General features: G+C 34.1%; 3 protein-coding genes and 1 long non-coding RNA gene across 4 annotated transcripts in view; 3 read left to right on the plus strand and 1 right to left on the minus strand.

Annotated features, from left to right (window-relative positions):
* The first annotated feature begins 779 nt into the window (after positions 1-779).
* Positions 780-2,615, plus strand: LOC106125134 (collagenase-like). The gene is made up of 5 exons (XM_013322216.1): positions 780-1,012; positions 1,190-1,457; positions 1,706-1,795; positions 2,002-2,186; positions 2,436-2,615. Exons 1-5 carry the CDS (start codon positions 818-820, stop codon positions 2,538-2,540), a joined length of 843 nt encoding a protein of 280 aa, XP_013177670.1. The 5' UTR covers positions 780-817; the 3' UTR covers positions 2,541-2,615.
* A 90-nt stretch (positions 2,616-2,705) lies between these two features.
* The window catches only part of nudC (nuclear distribution C, dynein complex regulator), a 28,441-nt gene continuing 3,316 nt past the window's right edge, over positions 2,706-27,830 (minus strand). The window contains exons 5-8 of the mRNA XM_013322521.1: positions 4,561-4,749; positions 3,963-4,035; positions 3,534-3,663; positions 2,706-2,958 (exon numbers count right to left, since the gene is read on the minus strand). Of these exons, the coding sequence (XP_013177975.1) occupies positions 2,907-2,958; positions 3,534-3,663; positions 3,963-4,035; positions 4,561-4,749 (444 nt within the window). The 3' untranslated portion in view covers positions 2,706-2,906. The remainder of the gene's footprint in view (positions 2,959-3,533; positions 3,664-3,962; positions 4,036-4,560; positions 4,750-27,830) is intronic.
* On the plus strand, positions 11,151-12,044 carry LOC106125359 (uncharacterized). The gene is made up of 3 exons (XR_001228268.1): positions 11,151-11,227; positions 11,544-11,653; positions 11,804-12,044. It is a non-coding gene; the product is annotated as an uncharacterized LOC106125359 (long non-coding RNA).
* Positions 15,293-27,728, plus strand: LOC106125358 (uncharacterized). The gene is made up of 4 exons (XM_013322522.1): positions 15,293-15,516; positions 25,719-25,844; positions 26,978-27,374; positions 27,478-27,728. The coding sequence occupies exons 1-4, from the start codon at positions 15,499-15,501 to the stop codon at positions 27,516-27,518; spliced, it is 582 nt and encodes a 193-aa protein (XP_013177976.1). The 5' UTR covers positions 15,293-15,498; the 3' UTR covers positions 27,519-27,728.

A 27,830-nucleotide genomic window follows, 5' to 3' on the forward strand; every position in this document is an offset into this window, starting at 1 on the left:
GTGTAGTGGTGTGTAGCGGTATTTCACCGGTCGAGCCGAGCGCTGGTACTACTCAGAGTACAATCTTATCGACAGAATAAAAGGAAACCATTACAATCCATTTTTTAACACATTCAAATTGGATTAAGAATATTATCTTTTTTATGTGTTATTAATCTTATCACTTCCGGTAACAAAGTACACTATATGTTTGAACAAAAAACCTACTCTATCTACTCAACCACAGTGTTGAATGAATCATATTCTCCCTCTCTGCTTAGCTCGCATCTCTCAAGGCAGGGCCAGCTTTCCAAATCCATCTCTTCCACTATTAACACCATATTCTATTTGAACTAAATTTTGTTACTGATATTGCCTCTCCAGGTTCCATTAAAAAAATGAAGATTTCAGGCGGTCATCATGAAATTTACAACTATACAAATCCATATATACTCAAAAACAAAATTACACATGCACGAAAAAAAAAAAGGTCTTATAAATCAGGTAATAAAAAAACTGCGCTATCCTATCCGCAGTCATGAGAGCATCGTCGAAGATGGTGCAAAAACAAAATAGTACCAATAATTAATCGTTTACTCGCCATATACTTCAGATAACTTCAGACTTCCTAAATATTAAAATTATCTTTATCAACCGATCATTATGTGACCAATATGGAAATTATAATTGTCGGAAAACCCAACAATCGCTTATCCAAGATTTGACACTATCATAATAAATTATAATAATCCGTGTTTAGAGTTAAAATCAGTTTAGAGTCAGTATAAAAGCTGAGGATGATCTTGTGTGAGCATTAGGTTCCAAAGCCAATCCCACAATGAAGTTGTTCGTAGTCGTCCTGTCCTGCCTGGCGGCGTTGGCCGTGGCCGAGGAGCCCATCGAACTCGACTACCACCTTAACGTGGGCATCCCGAAAGCTGAAGCCATCAAGCAGGCGGAGCTAGCTGCCGACTTTGACGGCTCCAGAATAGTCGGCGGATCCGCGGCTGCTCTTGGCGCCTACCCGTATATGGTACGGTAATTATTTTTGGTACGAGTTGTAAAAAACAAATCTAAAATGAACGCAAAATTGGGATTAAGGTGAAATGAATCAACGTCCTTATTGTAACCCGAAACCTTACCAAAAAGTCAAATTTTTTTTAATCTTTTTGGTACCGAAATGTTTTGATTTAGTATTTGTACACGTTAGGGAGGGCTGGTGATCACGCTAACTGACGGCCGCACCTCAGTATGCGGCTCCTCGTTGATTTCCAACACTCGGCTGGTGACCGCGGCGCACTGCTGGCGCGACCGCACCGCACAGGCGCGACTCTTCGTCGTAGTACTCGGCTCTGTAACCCTCTTCTCCGGTGGCACCCGCATCACCACCGACCGTGTACAGATGCATGGCAGCTACAACATGAACAACTATAACAACGACATTGCTGTTATCACCATCAATTCCGTAGCCTACACCAGTGAGTATGGCTAAATATTATGTGATAAACCTGGTTTTCCTTTTTTAATTGATAATTTGTTTTTTTTTGGTAATTCTATGTAAAAAAACATAACATGTTTTAAATAAAATTACAATGCAGTGCACCTATAAATCTGAATTGTTGCTTTAAATTTCTTATAAATTAGTATCTTGTGTTAAGAGCACTTAACTGGACTCTCTGTAGCGATAGATATACATGTATATATCCTGAAACAAATGTTTTTGCAGACACCATCCGCAACATTAACCTCGCGTCTGGCACCAACGACTTCGCGGGCTCCTGGGCTGACGCAGCTGGATTCGGCTTGACCGCGGACGGTAATGAACAAACATTTCTGCATAATTTATACATGGGCCTAGTCTTTGCGTATTCCTTTTGTCTAAAATGAAAATTTAAATCGTCTTCCATAATATTATAATTTAATGAAAAAAGACTATCTTATGAAACAGACAATTACTTACATACAAGGAGAATGAAATGCAAAAGTGAGAATAATATATGATGAGATATATTCACTTTCCAGGTGGTAGCATCAGCACCAACCAGTTCCTGTCTCACGCTCGCGTCCAGGTCATCACCAACAACGTGTGCAGGCTGACATACGGCACAACTACCGTTATCGCTTCAACCTTGTGCATCAGCGGCGCCAACCGCATCAGCACATGCAGCGGGGACTCCGGCGGTCCGCTCGCCATCGGCAACACTCTCGTTAGTTTACCACTTACTTTTACCTTAGCCCGTTACTATTGTGTAGAATAAGCAATATTAGAATCCAGATCGATTTTTGGTCACTAAACGACGTAGTTAGCTGTGGTCATGTTGTCACAGGTTGGTTTGCACTGTTGCTTGGCATACTGCTGTTAACTACGTCGTGCTGATATCTAAAAACGTGTCTTAGTGCAAAATTGCAAGCAGCTATAAAGTTTGGATGGTACTATTTGAGATGTTGTATTGCAGATCGGTGTGACATCGTTCGGCTCGAGCCGCGGCTGCCAGCAGAACATGCCCGCCGGTTTCGCCAGGGTCACCTCCTTCAACGCCTGGATCAGATCCCTGATGTAACCTGACCAATGCCATAGACCAGACTTGCGCTGGTGACTGATATTTTATATTTTAAATAAATGATATTTTATACAATATTTCGTTATCATTTAACCTATATTTCTTCTAATTTCTAATAAAAGAGCAACTTCCATATAGTTTAAGGATAATGAATAAAACGCACAATATTTTTAAATTAACATTTATTTTATACAGGCACACACGCCCTCAAGGCAGGTACATAATAGTGCTGATAGAAGCATACATAAAATGCAGTACTCCTACAATATATGCCACATTTAAAATTAAGTGTAAGTAAAGTAATCCTTGTCTTCCCACGACAACCATTGGAATGAGAATGTTGTCCGTCATATGCAATACGCATAATTAGTTGAATTTACATTTAGAGAAATCCATTTCAGGATGTTGCTCCATGAATCTGAAACAAATGTGTTAATATTACTAATATTATAAATGCGAAAGTTTAGATGGATGTTTGTTTGAAGGTATTTCCAGAACGGTTGCATGGATCACGCTGAAATTTGGTATTGTAGAACATAGTCTGAACACATAGGCTACTATTAAGGTTTTTAATTCCGCGCGGACGGAGTCGCGGACGACAGCTTGTATATTATTTATATATTTAAAGCAAAAAATTGTACAAGGAATCCAAACTGAAGTCATCTATTATTTAAATTATTTTTTTCCTGCATTAACTAAATAATGATTGACAGTCACAAAGATAGTATTCAAACTTTAAAATTAACATGAAAATATTACTTATTAATAATATTTTAAATAGGTATGAGTCTTAAATAAAGCAAAAACTACCAAAATAACACACCTCTCAAGGTTAGCATCAATAGATTTCTTGCTTTAAAATTTAAGGTTTTATTTTAGAAAAAGACGTCACGTCTCATTTAATAATACGAAACATATAATATCTTAGGACATATAAGTTATCATTGTGTTCAGATGTTAAACAATGGAACCCTACTACGTTTCTTTACTTACTTCTTAAGTACATCTTGTTTCTTCTGTTCATCACTGGTGGGCAGACCCATTTCCTTCTGTCTCTGGTCGTACATCATCTTCTCGACCAATCCACGAGTCTCACCATCGAGATCCGATAGCTTTGATGGTTCTGCAGCAAATAAATAATCAAGTAAAACTTCATTTTTTATATTCTAAAGGTACTTTAAAAAGAAAGCAAGGAAATAATAATTTAGGCTTCCTTGTTACTCTGTTTTCACTGAAATCTCCAAGTAACACTTATCCAGTACGGCGATCGAATCCAGCTGTGTATATCAATTAGAAGTATGTAACCCTTACTAAACCCCACACAGAGTATTCCAGTATAATCATATCAATTTACAGATGTAGTCGAGCGCTGGAATTGACAGCTGGACTGGAATAGTGTAAACTGATCATAGCTGTACTTACCTGGGTTAATTTTTCGCGTAGATATTTCCGGGTCCGTTGTTACAAGACGGCCCCACCAGTTCATTTTGTTAACCTAGAATTAATAAAAATAATTTGTTAATTTCTTTCTAAATATGTAAGGTCAAAAAATAAAACTGAAAAACATGCAATTTAAAACTCTATCATATCATTTTTAATTCAATAATAAACCTATAGATTATTGAAAACAAGTTTAATTAAAATTCTCAGATATAATGTTACTACATAGCGATGTTTATTATCATAAACAAAATTATTAAAAATTAAAGCGTTCTTTGCATTGAGACGCCTTGGTTATCCTTTGTTAAGATGAAAAAAATAATTTAGTTTACTAAACTTTCGGTCAACATATGATTGCTAGTAGACAATCAAATGGTTTGCTGTTTTGCTCCGAAAACTTGAAACCTTGAATACAAGAAAATACATAACGCAAGTAAAACATATGTATAATATTTCATACTGTGGGTATTCCATTGCCAAAAAACCGAGAAAGCAGTGATGGCGATATGTTTTAATTTTTTTTTTAATTCTGCGGCAATGGACCTTCAAGAACAACAGTAGTACAAGAGCCTGATGATACCTTCTCCAGGTTGACGAGTAGATTCCGTCCATCTTGCAGCACCCACGTTGACTCCTCCACCTTGACGTCTGAGTCAAGGTCTCCATCGATGATGGGCGGCTGACCCTTCACGGCCACCGTCAGGTGTCTCTTGCTGATCGTCACATTGAGGTCGCGCGGCCTCAACACCTGACGCAGCGGCACTCGCAGCTGGAACACAAATAATACGTTAATACGATACTGCATAAATGATAAACTTACCACTTAGTTGACTAAGGATAGGTTAGGGGTGATAAGAATATGCGTTACCATGTTAGTAAGAGGGAGAGATTGATTTATGTATAATCAAATCGACTCCTCTGCAAATATCACCTAACGCCATATAAAAATAACATTTCAAGACTTCACAATTTTTGAATTTTGTAAAAAAAACTAATTAACCTGAAGATATGGCCGATGATGCATAAAATTAACCTTGGTCTGAATTTTGTAACGAACATTTTTTTTTCGACAATGATTAAGATGTTAAGTAATGCAGCATGATTTTCTTAATTACAAAATTTTTATGCGTATTCTCCATCAATGATTCTAAAGGCAAGATTTGCAATTCATGGATAGAGAACTTTGTGCGACATCTCATGTTTTATTAATAAAGCGCAGACATCGATGGGTCAGGTCAGCCGCAAGATCAAGATCGTTCGACCGATATTATGAGACGGAAATAAAGTATCTACATCAAGATAACTAGTTTGAAACATGTATGTAGGTAGGTATTTATGAGCTAATACGGTAAATGCATACAGATAATAAAATATTCCGCCCCACTGAAGACACAAAGACATAAAATATTATATTTTAGTTTAACAGAATGAGCAATTCTTGAACCTTGTATTACAAATGCTTAAGAATTTAAGCACACAATATTATTAAGTGACTTCTTTAGTTGAAACTAGTTATTTAACCAAAGGTCAAGTTTAAACGTACGGTACGGTGACAGAAAATCTCAACAGAATTTCTGTCTAGCGTCACATGATTAAAACACGCTAAAAATGTCAAAAAATCAAATTACGTAACGTACGTACGTTTGTTGTACGTAAGTGTTAATTACTATGAGCACACTAATATTTATGCTATTTAGAGTAACAGATGTATTTTATATTCATAATTAAATAGTTTATAGATGGTTAGATATCGTCAATAGAGATGTTGCAAAACAGCTATCTGAATGTCGTCAACGCTGACTGAGAGAAATAGTAGTTTGCCCTCGTTATGCCTGATCTACATGCTTCTGATTAATAAGAATAATTTACGTAAACGGATATCAGTATACTCATAACAAGGTTTTTTCAACAAAAGTACATAAAAGTAAAGTTTTTATAAAAGTAAGAGAACAGAAGTGCTGACAACAAAGACTTTATAGCAGCCTGAATGCCGTATCTGTTGTTACTACTAAATTGACTGTCCCTTCGATTTATTTATAAACAATTATTTTTTGTATTGTTAAACATACAAAAGAAGATAGAGCAACAAGCACCATAAGTGAAAAAAAATGAAAATTGCATAATAATTTAAGGTATATTTCGTATCGAACCCAACAGGGCTGTAATATCTTAGTTAGCAACAACTATCGACACGACAGTCTTAAATAATAAAGCTGGTTGATGATAAGGAGTTGTGCAAGGAATTAATAATTTTGTCAAAATATTAACAGAGATTGCTTCAGGATTAAGAAATATATGTTAAGCAAAATAGCCCTACATTAGTGTCGCAATCCCAATATAGAGCAGCGGCTGAACTTTGTCGATATTGCGCAATAAAAATGAACTGTTAAAGTATTTAATGGCGTGTCTTTTCATTACGTCACGTTCCAAAAGGTATATAGAAGGTACGCTTTCTCAGATATCTTTGTTGACACCCGTAAAATAGTAGTTCTACTTCCGTAGTTACTTTCAATTTCCTTATTGATTCGATAAAAAAAATAATGTTTGTTTAAAGTGACTTTATTAACAGTGCATTAATCGATTTATTGATCATACTTCAGTCCCTAAAGATATAACTACTTAAAAATCTATCAATTTTTATTTGTAAAATGCAAATAAGGCTATCAAAATTGTGTGTAAAAAGATTTTATGCGTACAAGATCCGTTAAAAATCTATCGAACAAAGGTTTAATTATGACTATCTCTTTAATAAAAAAATGATTATGGACAATCGAAAAGTTCCATATTAATCAGATCGCTTTATACACCAAAGGTATATTAAGGATAGATGTGCAATAGTTGGATCGGACTATTAATTTACTCACATTTATTTAAGAAATAATTGTGCTATTATTAATAGTACTTTTATCCTTGACATTGAACTAACTCAACTCGTGTAGTTGATGACAATATAAACTAACAATCGCTTCAATCCTACACATGGTAGCAAGATTAATTCCATAATTATAAACATGCGTTTACAATCACATCTATCATCGATAAGCGGCAACTTGTTAATAACTTCTATCATAATTATACACTTGTAATAAATATAATGATAACGGAAAACGATTGGAAAATGAAAGTTTTTATATTTATCCCAAGGGCCGTCGACATTGATTTAAAATATGTCATTGGGTCAGTGTTACCAAATTATAACTAGAAAGTTGACAACAATATAAACAAGCGATTAAACACTCGTTCACTAGAAACTAATCACATAATAGGCAGAATACTTCTTTGTGCTATCTTCTATAAGGTATTTCAATAGTCAAGTTTTTTCATTAAACAGATGTGGACTCTATCACTCTTTGGCAAAATAAATATGCGGAACAAAATACTGTAAAAAATTTTGTCCTCTATCAGAAGTCAATTACATGACTCAATATATAATATGTGCATAAATACTAAAAGCAAAATAAACCAGATACAGAAAAAAAGTAAGGAAGCGGCTTTAACGGCAGTTGTACTACGCAAGTTTTTTTATGTCTTGTTTAATTAACATGATTTGTTGGTATGGCCAATAACACTTGAAATATGTTTGTTTTCCTATTTAACACAACAGTAATGCGCTCATGGATATAATTAGAATATCGTTGAATATAATGTTATTAGAAACCATTCAAACTTTTTACTAACGTTTAAAAACACTTTCTACAATGGTTGCAATTCAAATTACTGTTTTTGTGGTGTTATTAATTTTTTTCCACGTATATTTAACTATAATTTCCTTTCTAAAAAAAAATCTTTTTTATTGAATTATTAATCACACTATAACATTCGAATGTCCAAATTCTTCCTTCTTCTTGTCCATTCCAGCTTACATCCCTTATATTGCATAATATAGTCTGTAAAATCATTGCCAATGCTATTCGTTACCAATAAACACCAAGAAGGAAAACTTAAATCTTGATAATACATTGAAAGCTAGCAATTGAACGCTAATGACAAATCTAGGATTACAATGGTAACGCTGAGTAGCGCGAGGCGATACCAAGGCGCAGGATGTGCGCTGGCGTCATAATGACATGCACGGAATACGGAATGATCGAGTGTAAAACAACAATTATTATGTTTCACAAGAGGACTGGCTACCAAAGAACATGAGCGGCCGCGATCACTGCGGCCTCGCATTCCTCGCAAGGACGACGTAAATCTGCGCCCAACCGGACTCTACATCACGCAGCAGATAAACAAAGCAATTTGTTCACAGATAAAATCTATTAAATTGTTTAAATTTACATATTAGTTTAATTTCTCCCAAAAGTTTGAATAATCTAATTAAAATGGATTGATACACCTATAGTCAAGCCGATAAAGGCTACAAGTTTCAGATCCGTCGGGGGTTCTTGTTTTAAAAATGAAACCTATGATACTGAAGTATATTATATTATCTCTTTGATAACACAAAGATCGAAATATATGTTTTTGTACGGATTTTTCGGCAGTGGAAACCGACTACTACTACTCGATGTGGTTAACTTAAATTCAGATTTCATGACTATCAAGAAATACATATCTGAATTGAATAAATAATGTGACATTAAAAAGTAAAAAATAATAATGAATGCACTTAAGAATTAATTTAAAATAGACTATGATAAATTATAATACTGACAGTGATACACAGATAGAAAGACTACAAAAATACTTTCTAATTATTCTGGGTTAATTTTTAGATTTTAGATTTAATTTCTGAGTAATAACGAGAGTTGAGACTATATACAGAGGTGAACAATTAGACGAATTCACAGTTACGTAAAGAACGTAAACATTAACAACACAAATGCATTTAAATCAAAAGAATGCGTTTAACTTTGCCGCACGTTGCGTACAATAACAAATTACTTTGGACGTATGTAGATGTTAAAATGTAGGCTTTTTGTAAGTTGCTATCAGGGATGGCAAAGGTTTCGAATATTTTACGTTAAAAATCACGAAATAATTAAACGCACGATTTAATTTTAAGAAATATTTTAGATGTCAGTATGGTGCTTACATTGGAAATGATTTCAGTCCAAGCTTGGCTATAAATCGAATAGCTAATTATTGTAATAATCAAGGTGTGCGGCCACATATTCGCTACAATTCATTTTGTGTTGCGCGCCCGCCTACCGCATTCACTCCCCTGGCCTTTCGGTTGGAAACGCAAAGTTCCGAATATACACAATACCTGTCCAAGATGTGTTGGAACCAAAACGAAAATTTGTGCAATGGGAAGCGCCGGCAAAACGTTCATACAAAGCACTGAAGCCGTACTAAAAAAAAAACTTCAATTTAAATTGTCATCAAGGCGTATGCTAAAAATCTTTGTTAGTTTCAAGAAGAATTTTCCAACTAACGATATTATTTTTCAAAAGAAGCAGCCCTAGAGTCAAAGATAATGACTCCCTTTCACGTGCGAAAATTGTTTTAACAATATCGTAAGCAACCTCGCCCTTTTACTATAAGCTACCGCTTAAATCGACGCATGTCTACTTCAATGAGTTTATTACTTGGACGTACAAACGAGTAAAACCCATGACCCGAAGCTAACGCTTTACGACGGTTCAAGGTTACGCAAATGGAGTTTTTACCAACCTTTTAATCGTTTAAAATATTTAGTTGGGAAACGCTTTTGTCCGGATACCTGGCACACCTGAGCGCATTTAATTTGAACCAACCTCAAAATTATAGACTACAAAATAGATCTACCTATTGAAATTTAATTTTCGATTGCAGCATTAAATTTCTGCATTATTGCACGAATTGCACTACAATCACGGCGAATTAGCGGCCAATAACCCAGAGGTTGGGCTGTTGCGAATTCGTTACCATGTGACTGCGATGATGTCATAAAATTGGGTTCAACGAAAATTTGGTTTAGTATCGTATTCCTTGCTGACATCAGTGGCAAAAGAAATGCGATGCTGTATCATAGTGATCAGAGAATGTTTTCCCATTGGGCCGTTCGAATCCATAGAATCAAACGGCACAATGGGTGATTCCCAGAAATTATTGCAAATATCTAAAGTTGATTCATATCAAATTTTAGGAAAGTGACGAAAGATGCTATTAGTCTGGAATTTTCATTTTCATTTTTAAAAATAAACAACATATACAAATAACAATGGTGACTATTAAAGGTCATGCTCGTAGTAAGTTCTAGCACTAACCCCTAAGTTCAAATAGAGTTTGAATAAAGAGTATTCTAATCCTTTCCAGCAAACACCAGCGAAACTGTCAAAATAAGTAGTTACGAATTTAATGACATAATTACCTTCTAATTAATTTTTAGTCGAGCGTGGGAGTGAGAATTAAGGCAAAGGCACCAATCTTTTGTTGCTTTAACGTATTACTTTTTACAGAAACCTTGCAACGACTGCGCTCAATAGCGTTGTGTTATAATACTCGTACCTTCACACGATTACGCGCTGATTACGGCTACGTTCTAATGGAAGCTGGAACGTTTGGGATTTGTATATCAAATGTAAACTGGCCTACTATGCAATATCGCCAGCTCATTATATGCCCCATCGAGTGGCTTAGAGCCTACCCAACTAAAGGGTGACTAGGCCATAGAAAACCGCGCTGGCTCAGTGCGGGTTGGTTAACTTCACACATATGTTTAGATTTTTTCACCGATGTGTGCAGTTTGCACCACGTTGTTTCCGTCCTTCCTTTATTCCTTCATCGTAAGAACGTCGGGTAAATGTGCATATGAGATTCAAAAATCGAAAAACTTATTGGTACATGGCAGGGACCGAACCTCGAAGTTTTTGCTTCTATGCGGTCAAACGCGTCACTGACGCTTTGCTGTTCAACAATATTTTTCCCAAATTACTTTGTTATTTACCCCGACCACGTTAAACGATAGGAAGAGTAATATAATTAAATTAATCTGCTCGCAATTTATAGCATTTAATAAAGAGTGACAAATTTCTCGTATTCAAAGTAACGTTTCAAGGTCGAGATGGAAATGAGCCCATTTATTTATATTTATTTTTATTTCAAGTTTATAAGCGCGATACCGTATCATATTACTTATAAATGGATCTCGCAAAACCTCTTGGCATAGATGTAGACCATAGTCTGGAAGAACACTTATGCCCGAATTCTGAAACGTCACTCAAATATCTACTTTCGTAAACAGTGCTTATAATTTAAGAGACGTCAAAACTTAAGTGGAATTCACAAACGCAAATCAAGACATCTAAGCGCGTGATTCCGTAAGTAGACGTAACATTTTTACGTCATGGCAACAACCTCTGTTCTGTGTCAAAGAGTATGTAGAAAAGATTTGTTCTCAATTACATTTTCTTAAAATTAACTTTTTGTATCCGGTTCACGCAGCAAGGGTTAGACAATGTGTAGTTGTAAGATGAGTTTATTCCCAAATATCAAAGAATATTCAAAAAATACTGCATGTTATGAGTATTTCGTATTTTTTTTATTTAAAGCAAAGAAGATTATAATAAAAGAATATCATATCTGTTTTAATTTTTTTTTAACAAAAAATAAATAATTTTGACCTTATTTTTGTAGAATGGAATGCACCGGACATTATTGTTTATTTTGATATTGTGATTTACGAGAAAATACAGGTAAGCAGAACACAGTATATGGGTTTTTTGGTGAATTCAATAACAGTTTTTGTAAATAATAACTTTATACTTGTGATGTAGAAATACGTCAGTATGCAAAATCGGCAAGAAGTACTTTTCATGTGGATATATTTTTGTTTTTGACTTTTTGGTTATAGATACGTAATTTATTTACATGAATTGTTATTATTATTCTTTCAGAATTTTCGGAAAATTGGCACATAGAATTGAGACATAAAACAACTATTGGCGGTTTTAGAAGACGGAAATGTTTCTGAAGATGGTTTGGAAGATGAAAGTGAAGATGACGAAACCTTTTTAGCTTATGCAAGAGAGATAATTCAAGAGAAAGAAGACGAGGATGCAGAGGATCATGAAGATCCTACCTATAGCGATCCACCACTGGTTCAAGATTTTCCTGACTCATTGAGTAATTATTTATTAATTAATTATTTCTTCATTATCCATGCAAGAAGGTCATGAATATTTTGTAGTTTGATTAAAGGAAACTTGTTTGGAAAAAAGACAGTTTGTATGATATTGTATGATGAATCAAAAATAATTTGCCAACCAAGTACAACAGACTCTGCTATAACTGAACTTGATACACCATATAAATGTTTTTTGCATTACTTTACACCAGTTTCTTAAAAAATTGTTGATGAAATTAACTTATATGCAGTGGAAAAAAAAACCCTTTAATATATTTTAGTATTACTGTTGGGGAGTTAAAAAAATCTTTGGAATTCTTTTATTTATGTCAATGGAGCATTTTCCTAGTGTTTGCTCATACTGGCATTTGAAGATTGGGCACAATCCTGTAAGGAGCGCAATGCCGGTAAAATAATTGTTTCAGAGATTTTTATACACTGCAATGAGCCTAACTAGAAGACCATCGTTCAGCAGAATAGTACTCAATTAAAATTTTTAATAGTAACCGTTATGCATACTGATGTAGATTCACATCAGTAAGTTTTTTATAAAATATACTTTTTAGAAAAGAAAAAGTTTTATTTCTTCATTTTCCCATAATCTATGTAAAATTTTCCACCTCTCTCAATTTATGGCATTTTAAAAAAAAATATGCATTTAAGGGTTAAGAGAGAATTTTATATTGCTTACAAGATAAATATTTTGAACATAAATATTCAATAAGTTTTTATTACATTGATAAATATATTTATTGCTAAAACTTTTCCAGGAAAGGTAAAAGCAAAAAAAAACAATTCAAAAAAGGCATGGGGATGACCTCTAGCAAGCCTATTTTAGAGCCAAGCTAAGAAACGCTGATTTAGAATATAAACATATGATAAATAAACATAAGCTAGAAATGCAAATACTTAAATTAAGATAAAATAAACCTGCCACTGTTAATAATAAAGATTGTATGTTTTTAAAAATAAAAGCAAGTTGAAAAAGAGAAATGTGTATTATTAAGGTTATTCTAACATTGAAATTTTCATTATACTCATTGTCTACAGGTGGATCTGTAAACTCTTCCATGTTCATAATGTCCTCCTCTAACAGTGAATCGTCCTGTAAAAGTGCAATACTGCACATGATATGACGCCAGCAGGAACATTTTTGTTTAAACCCATCCCCACTTGAATGCACCTTCGTTTTAGAACGCCAAAAAGCCGTTCAACTGTGTTTCTGGTTTTACGATGGTGGTGGTGGTTCATAGACGGTGTCCAAATACAATACTGTTTCTTTAGACAAGCGAAACCTTGCTCGAAACTCCGCATCCGTATACTTTTCAAAATAATCGAGGATTTTTTGGGTTTCGCCGACACACACTAGGCCTTTCATGGTCCGAAAGCGATGATAATGACGATACTGACATGGTTCCTCGTAAGGTTTTTGAGATTTGAGAGAGATTTGAGATGCCTCACGACCGCTCTTAAATTTTTGGCAAACTTAAGTCGACATGACAGTTCATTTGACAGAAAAATGACACTGAGTGACGATTGAGAATACGAAATTCGGTTTGAGTGGCCTGTAAGCATCGTCTTACTTGAGTAGCCTCAAAATTGAGATGCGCCTTTAACTGACGTTTGAGAATTTCATATTGGAGTTTAAGCGTGGTCTTATCTTTTAAGACGCCGTTACATATTTGAGTGACGTTTCAGTATTCGGGCATTAGGCTATTAATAAATATTTTTTTTATTCCGCGCGGACTGAGTCCCGGGCGACTGACCGATAGATATACATCAATATAAGCATGCGTTAGAACTAATAATTTAACCTATAGCCCTAAGCCTTTCGCAACTAACCATTAAAGGAGCGTCTCCACGAGTTAAGCAAAATACTCGGAAAAATTAAATACTATAAAAACAAAATACACTGATAAATTAAATGTTTTACCTCAACTATAAACTCTTCTTAATTCAACTACCGTGTTAAAGAATTTATTTCAAAGTAAGGTCTACAAAATGGGCATATTTGTTAAATAAATACACGTTTTTTAGATGCGTCTTTCATATTAATTTTTATCAAGTCCAAGGTCAGTAGCCTTGAATTAGCGATGAAGTAAGCTGACCGTCTAACTATTTGTCGCAAAGTCAGTTCTACAATTAAAACTTTAAGTCCATCCAAATAAATGCCACATTTTTTTACAAAACTTAATGTAAACACTGATATTTCAACCGGACGAATGCTGTATAATATAAGTATATTTTATACAAAGCACGAATATCTGAAAATTATTCCTACAGTTTTTAAATATTTGTGAGTACGTCATCTATCAAATATATTGCCTTCTAAGTACAAAGTTCACGTAAACCTTCGAAACTATTAATTATAGCATCGATCAAAATTGCACGCTTATTATTGACAAAGTCTATGCTGGGAAATAAAGCCTTAAATATAGAGGGAGAAATATTGCAAGGCAAACTTTTAAGCGATAGCTAATTGCTCCTCCTTTAAAAATAAGTTAATGGTAAGGTACTGTCAACTTTGTCACCTTTATATTCAATCTACAAAATAATTATTATGACGAAAATAAGAGCAATGTGATGTGACTCATTCTTCTCCGAAGCCGGAGTTACAAAATCATTGGAATGAGTTTGCGCCAGTAATCAAGATGTCGCGTATTGAATCAAGGTGATGCTACCTGTTTTCCGATTTTCAAAAGTTTGTCATATGCTTTATGTGAGGACATAATCGGGCGAGGGCCGAGAGTTGCGCAACTGCTGGGGGTTAAAGGACCCGTCACAGTAACCAGCGCACGCCACACAACGTGACTTTGCTTCTAGATTGCTTCTTTAATTGCCCGACATTTTCCTGTGAGCGGACAAACATTGCCAGATAGGTGTAGGTACCGCAGTCGACACCTCTTCGGTCACTCATTTATCGTTTTGTTCATCTTATTCTGCCAATTTTTTATTTCCGATTTGCAGTTGCATTTCAGTGTTTCTAAAGTAAATAATAATTAAAACTTTATATTTTAACTAAAAGTAAAATGGAAGGTTAAATTAAAAATATATTTTTATAATTTATTTAAAAAGTAACAGACCTTTGTTATATCCGTATCCGAGAAATGTTATCTTTTCATCTGACACAAAACACAAATAATATCCTTATTAATAATAATTTAATTAATGTAATAAATACTTGGTTCACTAAAAAAAGGTGTCCGTAGATCGGCGGCTGCAATCTTATATATAAAGGTTGTGTATCGTTGCAACACTCTCAGTACGACTCTAGTCGCTTTGCCGCTTGGATCGAGCGCGTGTGAAGCGCCGACCACACGGAGAGGGCGAGAGAGGGAACTCGAAACAGCTGAGCGGCAACTCCAGACATCCCAGACATGTGGACCGAGTGAATGCAGTGTTTCAGTGACATAATATTTGTGCAGAAAAAACGAGAAAACGTGAATTTTGACAGCACTTTTAACAATGGATACCAAAACTACGGTGAGTGATGCACGAATGTCATAAAAACAATGCATTATTGATAAGTATACGCCGCGCCTGAAAACCTCGGCAGCCGCTTAGTACCACCAGATAAAGCGTCCCTCAGTTACTTGAGTCACATAATAATTCGTTTCGCAATAAATTTTGTGATCATATAGACACATTATTTACATATATTTTAGTTGTATAAATCATGTTAAATTTTGTAAATAATGTTTAACAACTGAGATCACAGTTCTTTATTAAATTCACAATTCTTTATTTAAGAAAATCCTCGCAAATTAATGTGGTAAGAGTCATGAAATTCAAATAGAACTAGGTGAACGGACTTGTCCATAATTTGGTCACTGACCGCTTCTAAACTTGTGTACACGATTGTACAGACTATAAAATAAATAATGAAGTATTCTTACGTGCACTTAGATTCTTGGTCTAAAAATAAAGTAAATTCGAACCGGAATGTTGTTTTTAAGCCATAAATTTACGTGCGATCACTGTTGTCCAAATTTGATTAGATTCGTGATCAACATTGCATTGACGATGGATATTATCAAAAACAAATAACTAAATCGACGCTCAATTTTATAGCATATTTAAAATAAACAACCACAAAATTAAGAGTTATGCATAACAAATTTGATTATACAAATCTGTGATTTTTTTAAGTTAAATCTTTAACTTATGAGAAACATAAATCAATGTCCTTCCTGTTTATTAAAATTTAATTTAAAATACGCCTACAAGGGCACAGATGGAAGCTACTAGCAGTTCTCAGAGACGAAGTATGCATTGTTTGGTAGTGTCGAAAACGGATACTGAAAGAATCAAGGCTGCGTGGACCGGGCCACGTAACAGCTGTTTGGTCCGAATTAAATGGCACAGGGAGTGACGACTAAAGCTGCCATCGGCGGACGGCCTTCACATTTCACAACACCCGGACTTAGCACATCCAGACAGCCGGGGCGGTTGCACTGCACTCGTTACCACGGAACCGGTGTGGGCCGAAAATACTGCGGCCTTATTTAATACCAAATACTATACATCTTGCTTAGTCAAGCTTATTGTTCTTGGTCATTTTCTAACACGCCAAGGTTCATTGACGATGCCAACAAATTTGAGGAAAAGATTCGAAAATAACATTCACATTAGTATTGTCTTGGACGATCAATGTCAATGTTTATTAATGAAAAAACAATAAATCGTACCAGCTCAGGGTCCGACGCGTATCGAAGTTTGCACACTTATAAATAAAACATTTAAATAAATTACGTAATAGTAAACATAAAGAATAATATGAAATGTTATGAAGATGTTAGCGAGATGTAAAATTGATACATTGTTATTATAAGTCACGATACGCGATACAATGTATTTTGGTTTACTATTCTTTTCTCACGATGCAGATGTCTGATACCACAGCCTACTTCTTGATGGAACTATTTCAGATATCAATTAATATAGAGTGTAACTCGTAAAAATAGAGTTAACTTATTTTAGATACATTCCTTTTACAGTTTGAGATTTTTGTGCGATTCACAAAATTTTGCATTCATGACGATTGTTTACTTTCTCTATTTTAATTAATCAGTTGGTGAAATGGATTTAAGCATTTCTGTTATAACAAACTAAAAGTAAAATTGCTGAAATCAAATACAATTACTTTTCGTTTTACAATTATTATACAATACTTATTTATGTTTCTTTCATATACTGATATTCTACTAAAACTAAGTAACAAATTCTTATATCACCTGGAGACTCGGTGGAACAGGATTCGACTAAACAAAACGGATTTGTATTAAAGCATTATTATTGTTGGTATAATTTAAGAGGCAACAATCTTGATAGTGCGTCACGTTTCTGTTCTACTTTATAACGTATTGCAAAATCTCTATAGGTGGTTGTTATTCAGCAAACGCTTTCACAAGCTTTATCCTGACCCCGCATAACAATAATCCAAGTGTTTTCCTTCCTACAGCTTGCTCATTTCATGTTAAAATACGAAGTATATTATCATTTCGCCTTGACTGCTTCGAAGTATGTTGTTTTTCATATGAAGACATATGACCGGACAAGTTTTTGATTACGAAATAGAGTAAATAAAAAATTTCGCGGCGCGTTGTTGGCAACATTGATAAAGGTCGTCCCGAATAACCTCATCGGATTACACGTGTGTGACCAAACACCGTATAAATTTTCCCCAAGCTCAAATGTCATTATCCTCGTCTTACTTGATAATATGCAATCGTAAGGCCGTTGTAGACACGGACACAATCACATAATAGGTGTTAAAGCACACGAAATAAAGTACTTTTGATGTTTTTATACATAACCAAAATACAAGATGTATAATTATTAATAATTCTTACTCGGACGGAGTCGCAACCGACAGCTAGTTATGTATAAAGCCTGCTTATTGGTCAAATCTGGGAATAACTTACGATTTTTTTATTGCACATAGCGTGGGCTAAGTACGTTTTTACATATTATGTGAATATATTGTAAAAATTTCATAATATGCCTTAAGATGAAAAGGTGACGCATAAGCAGAATATATTACGAGGCTTTCTTGTCATATTTTTTAAGTTAAAATAAGTTTATGTTAGTTAAAAGAAGGGCGGCAGATTATCTTACGTTAATATTTTCGCAAGTAGCGTTAGAGACACCGTTGAAAGATGGAGGATTTAGGTTAACGTTATTTTTTATCAGTTTATCGCTTACAGTAATAAAAAAAAGTGTTATAAAGTGAATACATGTTTGTAACTTTTATGCAAAAATTTATAACGCAAATACGTTATAAACACTTCATTGTTCAAAGGAATATGATTAGCGCCGAGGTTATAGGATTAGAAAGACCTATATTAGATTTCGAGTTAAAATTATTTATCATTAATTAAATTTTAATTGATAATTGTAATTTCATTCATAATTACGTGATACATCGACACAAATACCTAGTTTTATGTTATTTTTAAAACGACCTCAATCTCAATTGACGCATTCACAAAGGACGAGTCGATATTTATCATTCATTTAACACGATAGTCAGGAAGCGGCAATAGTAACAAAGTATACTAGTCTACAAAGGCTTCAAGGTGATGGACATTGTATAAAAAAGTGTGTTTACGGATCCTTTTGTAAGGAGTTTGTTCAGGCACCGTTACAATCGCTCGGTTTTCCCGCGACATCTGGACAAACCCGGGATTTTCGATAACGTGATGTCGCATCATGTATTCTACTTCAAATGTATTGTATCCGATGAAACGGATATGAAAATGAAATAAAAACTTAAATTGTTTGTGCAATAAACAGCAAAGTCAACTTGGACTATTATAGAACTTCTCGCATACACATTAAGAAGCGATGCGATAACCAAGTAATTAACGATTATAAGATTAATCTAATTGTACTTTATCTAATTAATATACAGTACCTTAAAACTATATTCCATGTATCAACGTCTATGGAAACGAAAACTTATCTATATAATCAAAAAATGTTGCCACGAGTAAAAAAAAACATGGTGAGATGTTTAGATTTCAGCGTACAAAAAACTTAGTTATGAAACCTCTACTATTAAAAAAGTACTTGATGATGAGCAACAAATTTAATTGTACTATTAACATATCAAATGTTATACCTGCACGTTGTAAAAAAGCTATGGCATCACTAGCTAATAGTATCAATTATCTGTGGTGTACGTTTTTATATCACATTGGGAAGAAAAAACCTAATTATTAAGATGATTAGAGGACTTGTCGTTAAATAACAGTCGAAGTATGATATCATCATGGTATGTAGGAATCCGGATGAGTTACCATGGTCACTTTTTCAATCCGGAACATCCCACAAGCTTGATGGGCGCTAATCGAACCTATGACGCAATGAGATTACTGACAAGTCAAACGGTAACACTATAATGACACTGCCAGCTCAGTCGCCGATCGATCGAACCAAGTTTAAAAAAAACTTAATGCATTTATTTCCACATACATTGTAATTAAGAAGCTTATTAGAAAAATGTTTACCTATATTAAAGTTTATATTAGACAAACTTAATACATTACCAATAGATTTAATGGATTGCATTTACTTCATAGGAAAATAATAAACATTCGCCTACCAGATTGGCCACAGCAAAATATAAGTACATCAAACGGTATAAACAAGGAAATGATGAAATGTATATCGGGTATGTCTTAAATATCTAATTTTTTCACGCAAGGTTTTTCCGCATGCCTTTTGTTTATGTTTATGCTAAAATTTATAACTAATATGAAATGTAAACTGAAAACAATACAAAAAAAAATAAATGGAATTACATAACACAAGAGAATTTTTTATTGCAGAACAATAACTTGACAAATTCCCGATTGCGCTAAAATGATATGCCTCCCACGTACAAAACAACGTACACATAACATATTTTATGTTAAGAAAACACATCAATCTTGATGAAAGCTTTTTGAAATACCGATATATTCCATTCCTTCTACTGCTGATGGAACTTCTTCGTTGAAAAGACATTCTACTTCAACTGATGTTTTATTCAATGGATTAACATTTATCAAATAATAAAGACTAGTTAAAGAGTAAATGTAACTAACAGTTGTAGTGGAATTTTGATTGTTAATCTACTCTGAATATGGATGTTAGAATCTATATGGATATTTATAGTAAAAACAGATCTAATCTCTATTTTTAAGGGTGTACAATATTACCTTCAAATATTTTCGTTTTTAAGTAATTATTTTTAAAGTGGTACGAGGCGGTAGGATGATCACAAATCATTAGACAGTAACCCAAAGTCGTTTGCGTTGTCACGACTCCTGTTAAAGACATAAATACAGGCAATTGAGTTCAAGGACGTCCATAACCGTCATGCCAGTGTCTGTGACCAGCGTGAACAATGACTTATGTTGCGGTGTCCTCATGCAATCGCGTATAAAATATGATAATTGGCCGTTCAAAAGCACGTTTCGCTGTTGTCAAGAACAATAGTTTTTTTTTTAATTCCCTTATAATGCAAACTGCAGTGTTGAATTAATGTATTAGCTGCTGTTGATGCATTTATATTTTCCTGTAATTTGATACAAAAAAAAGTGTACGTTACTGAACGCATCTTTCGTGTGTTATTTATTTATGTCGTCATTGGTTTTATCAAAGCGACGAGACGAGGGCGTTCACCTGTTGCCAAATGATGTACGCAACTTAGGATTTTGAAATACAAAAAAGTAATTGATGTAGTATGTCAACAGTAATCGCCCACAGGCTACAACGCGCACTTTAAATCAAGTTTATCAATTTACATATTACAACTTGTTGCAAAATTCTCACCAGTTAATAATAAACCTAACAAAATAATTGGAAAACGCCTTCCTTACATCTGTGCGGCACAATTGAAAGGGTAACTAAAATGTAAATCAGTTTTTCTAAAATACATAGCTTAGAATACGTTACTTCGGATTTTTGTGTAAAGGAAATATTTTCGTTTAACGAAAAAAAGTAACTTTTTTGAAGCACATTCCTCAAGCAACGTAGTGAAATATTAAAAACCAGTATAGCTTTATGCAATATCTTAAAGTACGTTTATTTAATATTAGTCTAGCATGACTGAAGTGTCCACAAGACAGCCGTGAAGTAGTACTTAGAAACGCTTTCACTACACGGGAGATCATTTATGTGATTTGCATTAAATCCAGTTCATTCGCACTTAGAAGAAATGAAAAGTATTGAAACAGTCGATGGCTATCCGTTAGCCATTGTGACATTTGCACAGCGCCGAAAGTATTCCAAGAAGAGGCATGCATCAGGCACGCTTTCTATTCCAAAGGGGAACAGTCTAGGTGTTCGTAATTGTAAACCATGTTGTTCTTATTGTTTTCAACTCTAGACATAGACTTGTTTTTACATCTGTAAATATCAACAGACTTTCTTTTATCATGTACATCACTTGATTACTATACTATAAAAATAATATAGGACCAGTGTGGATTTGAATTCGGATTCCGATTCTTAGGTTATTACTTCATTCGTCCAATATTCTGGAATCTGAATTACATAAGATCATCGGGCGTAAATAAAATTGCATAAAATACGTAAACTGTAATCACGCTATATCGATTACGGTGTGAGTGCGGTTGCTGCGGACAAGTCGGCGGTCTAACGTGTTCCGCGATCACACCGTTATTGACACGCGGCAATAAACATTCAATTAGATCCGTCAAGATTACCCAGCGGTGTTGCGTAACCGAGCCACGTTGTACAGGCCCAATCGACCTACCTATTGCAACTATAACCGGATCGTTGCCGTTAATTTGATTCGTAATTGATACAATAACATGTCACACGATATCTCGATATGTCGGCTTCTACTTTGGAAATCAGATAGGGATCATATTTATATTATCCACTTCTCGCCTCTTGTAAATCGAGACAAGTGTTATTTAAATATGTACCTACATATACTTGAAGCAAGAACTTCGGAAAAGTTTTCAAGAATTACCGTATCCACTTCTCGCCTATATATGTTTATAATATAAAATAACTATGTTTTAGGTATTTTTTTTTACCAGAGCTCACGGTTACTATGGCAACAAAAGTAGTCAATTCCCATAGCAGTATAATTAACATATTTATCGGTTGTAAAATCCGTTTTTAGCGGATGTCTATATCAAGAAAGATATTAATATAAAGTCAATAAGGTTTCTTATTCTTAATGCCGTGATGATTAAACATCGATTAATAGGTATAACTAATGATGTAGAAAAAAGTATTTATATTTTCAAAACTTCCGGTAACCGTAAAATCATTTAAATATTTTACTTAGAGAAACATTGTGGCTACATTTGAAAGATTGATTCTTAATTACCCGGTTGACCTAAGATTCAAATAACAGAACGAGATACAAACAATTTGACAATGAAGATATGAAAATGAACGTTTGAATGTTAATAAAGTTGTTTACGATTTACGATTCTATTCTACAATGCCAGACACCCAGAACTTTGTTCATCATATTTTAATTACAGTTTAATAAAAGTAATAATTCATCATCACCTTAGTTTGTATTTCAGATTTAAAGAAACTTCAAAGAATTATTAATACCAAACTAAGTATACTTAATAGAAATTATTTCATCATAATCATTATCGGCCAGTATTCGTTCACAGTTGGCCATTAGACGTATTAAAATTATAACAAGCTATTTATATCAAATGAAAGAAATAGGAACATAACTAAAAATATAACCACAACAGACAAATTCTTTAATGATTGACGAAATAACTAGGTAGCATTTGATAAACTATTGTTTAAAATAGAATAATATTATTCGACCTAATACTATTCAGCATTTCAGTAATGGTCTAGCACAACTTCCAGACATTTCTACACCACAACTTGTGTCGTCGAGGCACGAGAATCGTGCGCTGAGATGACACGCTCGCGTTTTACTACAACTACAATTAAATCTAGAAAAAACATTGTTGCATTTTAAGTATATTTTACATTATAATTATGGACTGGATTGTATATTTCTTAAAAACAAATAATAATTCTACAAAGGAATTTTTATAAACGCTTAACATTTAAAAACTTTAACAGTTTAGAGTGCATGTACCCATCTTGTAAAAAAATGTAATGTTTCGTTGTAGTCTTTAGTGTTTTCTAACATAAAAAAAGTAATAAACAGTCTATAGAATGAAGTAACAATTAAATATTCATATTTATGCTAAATAGTACTTCAAGATAAGTAATTATGCACTTTAATTATAAATTTAGATAAGTAAGTAACGTAATAACCACGTGTCAGTGTAGGTACTTAAGATTTATAGATACCTAAACATTTTACTCAGGGTTGTCCCTTCGTATAAAATCCAACGTTCTGAAATGTAAATTGTTAAACTTTTTATTTCCATTTTTCTGAGATAAGACGATTATATATTTTATGAAGCTATTTGAACTATAAGACAAAAAAAATGATAAAATTCCAAATGCTAACATTGTATTATGTACTTAGATTTTAATATAGAACGCCACTCAGCAGTCTTAATATTCTACAGATTGGCTCAAATAAATTTGTATTACTTAAGTCAAACTATCGTTATTATACTTAAACTTATCAGTAGTGTCAACCCTAAACGATGCAGTTTATACATAAATCAAGAAGTTTCCGGACGTGTTACTTCCAAGTGCTGATAACAGTTAATACGTCAAGTGATGTAGTGCACATCCTTGTTTACTCACGTTTTTCTCATATTAAACTACCCTCACGTTTTAATTAAATGATTATTGCATACGTTAACGCGAACGAGGCGTTTTTTTTAATGTTTTTTAAGCGTTTTAATATGTGGCTTACTTATCGGCCTCTTTTACATTATGAATAATTGACACCTTACGGAATTGCTTAATTAATCTGCATAAAACTTATCATCCATGTCATTATCTTTGAAGAAACAGAGATATCAATATGTTTTATACGGGGATTTTGGTCTCAGAAACTTACGGTTAAAGGTTTTCGTTAAGTGGAAACGAATATGAAATAAATGTTACATGTATTACATAACTACAATAAATGCAGATATTAAATGTGGTTAAACCTACTGGGATCTGTAATTACTAAACAAAACGAACAAAACAATGAATTTGTTATCAGTACTATGGAATTATTCCCACAAGTTCATACATTGTTAAACGATGTAAATTTTGTCACTGCTGCCGCAATACGTGATAATACAAGAAAAAAACATTAGCCTAGTGTCGTTGCTTAGTAAATAGTTAGCAATAGTTATGCTAAACGGTGCTGACATTTCGACATTTGCACTAAGTTAAACAATAACGCGGCATATTTACACCGAGGCTTTATCCATGGTCTACTTTAAACGGCGAGCATTATCTCAGTGGTACGGTCGATATGCACAATGAGCGAAAGTGGTTATACATAGAATGTACTTGTAAAGTCAGGCCTCTGTGCTGCTGCCTTAGCAACGTTGACATCGGAACCAGTTGGCACGTTTGCGAAACATTTTGCAAGGTTCGCCCACCATGACTGTATTAATACAAACAATATTTCAATTTTATATTACATCTCTCCAAACACAAAGTACCGAAATAAACTCGAAAATATAATAAGCCGACCTTAGGCGCCGTAAAAGAAAAGGATTATTGTTACCGACTACCGAATACGCCTATCGATCATCTTATCAATGTAACAAAGAGAAGTACGGGGCCGAGAGCAAAACTAAGATTTATTGCGCCAGAGGCCGACGAAACGAGACCGCAAATAAAGAGAAGGCAGACCTTGAGCACCGTATCTGACAAAATCAATCGGACTTCGGACAAAACTTGACCTAAAAATATTATTGATGAAACAACGAATCAAACCCCTAAATTACTAGTTCATTCAAAAACAAAAATTAAGAATGGTTCTTGGTATCGTCCCACCTCCCCCGTAGAGGCCTTGCAACCACATCAACGATTATTTTGCCGCTAAAGAGTAATGTGCAAACGCTTGACCCTGAAGGTTAATGTTGTTTTTTTAGTAACTTGATCATTGAGACGGACCTTTTCGTATTTTGTTTCCAAGAGACAACGCAAACGCGATACGTGCTTTTTCGTATTCATATACAGTATGCGTTAATAATTTAGAATTTAAGCGTTATTCAAAGCTAATTAACATATTCTCATTAAAAATTATTACTAATATAATATAATACGATCGATTTTGATGCTAGCACAATTTATAAAATTTTCACACGTGACTTTACCTCGTCAGAGGCATAACTAAATTTGCAAAGATTTCATGCTTAAAAGGTACGTAGTGACGGTATCTTGAACACGGCATCAAATAAACAACCTTACGACATCGCAATCTTCAACTACTTCCGTACTCATACTCCCAGCGTGTTTTAGTACAATACTGTTGTGTAATAGCAACATTTATTCAACCAGTTTTTAAACGGTTATTTAACAGATGAGCTAATTCTCTTACGACATAATAATGAATCTAAAAATATATAAGTTGTTTCTAGTGATTTTATGACTTTTAATGTTATTTCATGAACAATTAACAATCGAGTACGCGAAAAATTAGAGTACATAATGATAGGAGATGGAGATGAGAGTAGGAAGAAGAACTCAACTAGAACGAAACATGCAAAATCACTTCGCCTGCGTGTTTAAAACTTTATTTTTAATTCCAGATTCCTGGTCAAGAGTGGCACATCCCGCGACCCTCTTTGTCCACATGCAGCACAGGCAGTGTGGACGCAAGATCTCGTGGCGGGTCCGCATCTAGTCAGGGCTCTTCCAGTAATCATAGCACGCATGTAAGCCCACTTCATATAAATACCATATACACGTACGTTACTAACATAGTAAATGCGAAACTTTAGATGGATGGATGGATGTTTATAAGAAAGTATCTCCTGAACGGCTAAAGGAATCTATCTGAAATTTGGCATAGATGGAAAACATAGACTGGAAGAACAAAGAGCCAACTTATTACGTTTTTTTTAATTCCGCACAGACGGAGTCGCAGACGATACTTATTAAATAACTAATTGCCCGTAAAAACATCAAAGCAAAAATAGATGAGATTTGTACATTAAATGGATATGTAGATACAAAAAAAGACTTATACACCGCACGTTTTTTTTAATCTACAAGCCATCGAAACCCGCACGCCCACAGACAAAAAAACATTTTTCATGTCAAAACGTCTGAATGTTGGGACAAAAAGTTCCATTTATATTAGACTTTACAAGTTTTCAATATAAAGTGAGTTTTTATCAAAATTTGCTTATTGTTATTTTTTTGATGGGGTTAAAAGTCTTATTAATATTACCAGATCCGGTACACAAATACAAAATAACTTTTATGGCAACATTCTTAAGCTATGATGAATAAATTAAGCGGCGCCGTCCGATTACATAGTCCGCAAATGTTAGTCATATTATTTTGTAACTTAAATTTATTTAATCATCATTCAGGTCTTAAAATGGACATTCAATAAATTTCATGTTTTCATTGAAGTTTTTTATGCGTTATAAAATTACACACGTTAATACAAAATTAAATGTTATATTTTAATACCGTATGTGTCTTTTACAAGGAAAAAAAACAAAACAATTTAATGTATACAATATGTTAAATAGAAAACGGAAATTTTGCATTGAAATGTTGATGTCCATAAGCAGGAAATATGTTTAATCTCTAGACTATTCTTTATCCCACACGTTATTACAAAAGTTGAAATAGCTTGTCACAAGATTCCATTAAGATATTTTGTTCAAAATAGAATATTGACCGTCTGTGTGGCGAAATAAATCATTCGCAAGTTTATAAGTAACTTTGTGTAGGTAAAAATTCAATGCTATAAGCTAGCTACATACACTAAGCTGTATAACATAAAATACTGCAAGAATCAATTAGTAACATTATTAATTCTTTATTATTTCAGAGTGCATCATCGGGTTCACTATTACTCAGCGCTGCAAACTTGGCACGAATGAACAACAAAGGCACTGTTGAAACCGAATACACCGCGTATCCAAAACCGATTGGATACGGTCGTAAGCCGACCATGACGAGCACTGTAATGTCAATTCCAGAAGAATCTCGAGAGGTGGCTGACAAATTCTGGAGTGACGTCAAACGTGGTTCCGTTTCGAGTCACGACGCCACTTCGGTGGCCAGCTCCACCCATTTCACGGTGGTGAATGGGTTCACGAAGCAACGCACCGAAAAAGAACCTAAGACTTGTTGTTGCAATCATTCCCACCAGATAACTGTATTGGTCATCTCCATGACCATACTGCTCTCAGCTTGCATACTAGCGGCTATTTGCTTCGTTGAAAGTAAGTGTGAATTTTATCAAAAACTTTAAAATATCAATTGCTTCCTGAATATCAATGTTGTTGTTAAAGAAGTTTCTTAAATATATATTTTTTTTTGTTTCAGTGCGAATGCGCAAGGAGACGGGCGTCTATAAGTATTCTTAATTTTTCTAAGGAATTCTCACGGCTATGGAATATTTTTCTATAATAGCAAAGAATTAGGAATAAAAAATTGCTAATTTCAATAAATAGGACCCAGTTAATACTTATAGACAAAAACATAAATAAATGTCGATGTATACTATACGCACAAAATAATACAATTCTGCATCCGATGACGTAAAACAGACGTGCTCCTATGGTGTGCAAAAAAAACTACGTCACGAAGCAATCTAGTGTGCAAGTGCGCCGTATTTTACACTAGTATGATATTGCGCCTAGTAAAATTTTCAACATATATTATTAGTAAGAACAATT

Source organism: Papilio xuthus, unplaced genomic scaffold, assembly GCF_000836235.2.
Source record: "Papilio xuthus unplaced genomic scaffold, Pxut_1.1 DF825928.1, whole genome shotgun sequence".
Taxonomy (NCBI): domain Eukaryota; kingdom Metazoa; phylum Arthropoda; class Insecta; order Lepidoptera; family Papilionidae; genus Papilio; species Papilio xuthus.

Excerpts from the sequence above, each read along its gene's own strand:
- LOC106125134 (XM_013322216.1), top strand. The coding sequence starts at position 818 with ATGAAGTTGTTCGTAGTCGTCCTGTCCTGCCTGGCGGCGTTGGCCGTG. Across the intron at positions 1,013-1,189 it reads TTGGCGCCTACCCGTATATG|GGAGGGCTGGTGATCACGCT; the intron begins GTACGGTAATTA and ends TGTACACGTTAG. Across the intron at positions 1,458-1,705 it reads CAATTCCGTAGCCTACACCA|ACACCATCCGCAACATTAAC; the intron begins GTGAGTATGGCT and ends ATGTTTTTGCAG.
- LOC106125358 (XM_013322522.1), top strand. Across the intron at positions 25,845-26,977 it reads CCAGTAATCATAGCACGCAT|AGTGCATCATCGGGTTCACT; the intron begins GTAAGCCCACTT and ends TTATTATTTCAG. Across the intron at positions 27,375-27,477 it reads GGCTATTTGCTTCGTTGAAA|TGCGAATGCGCAAGGAGACG; the intron begins GTAAGTGTGAAT and ends TTTTTGTTTCAG.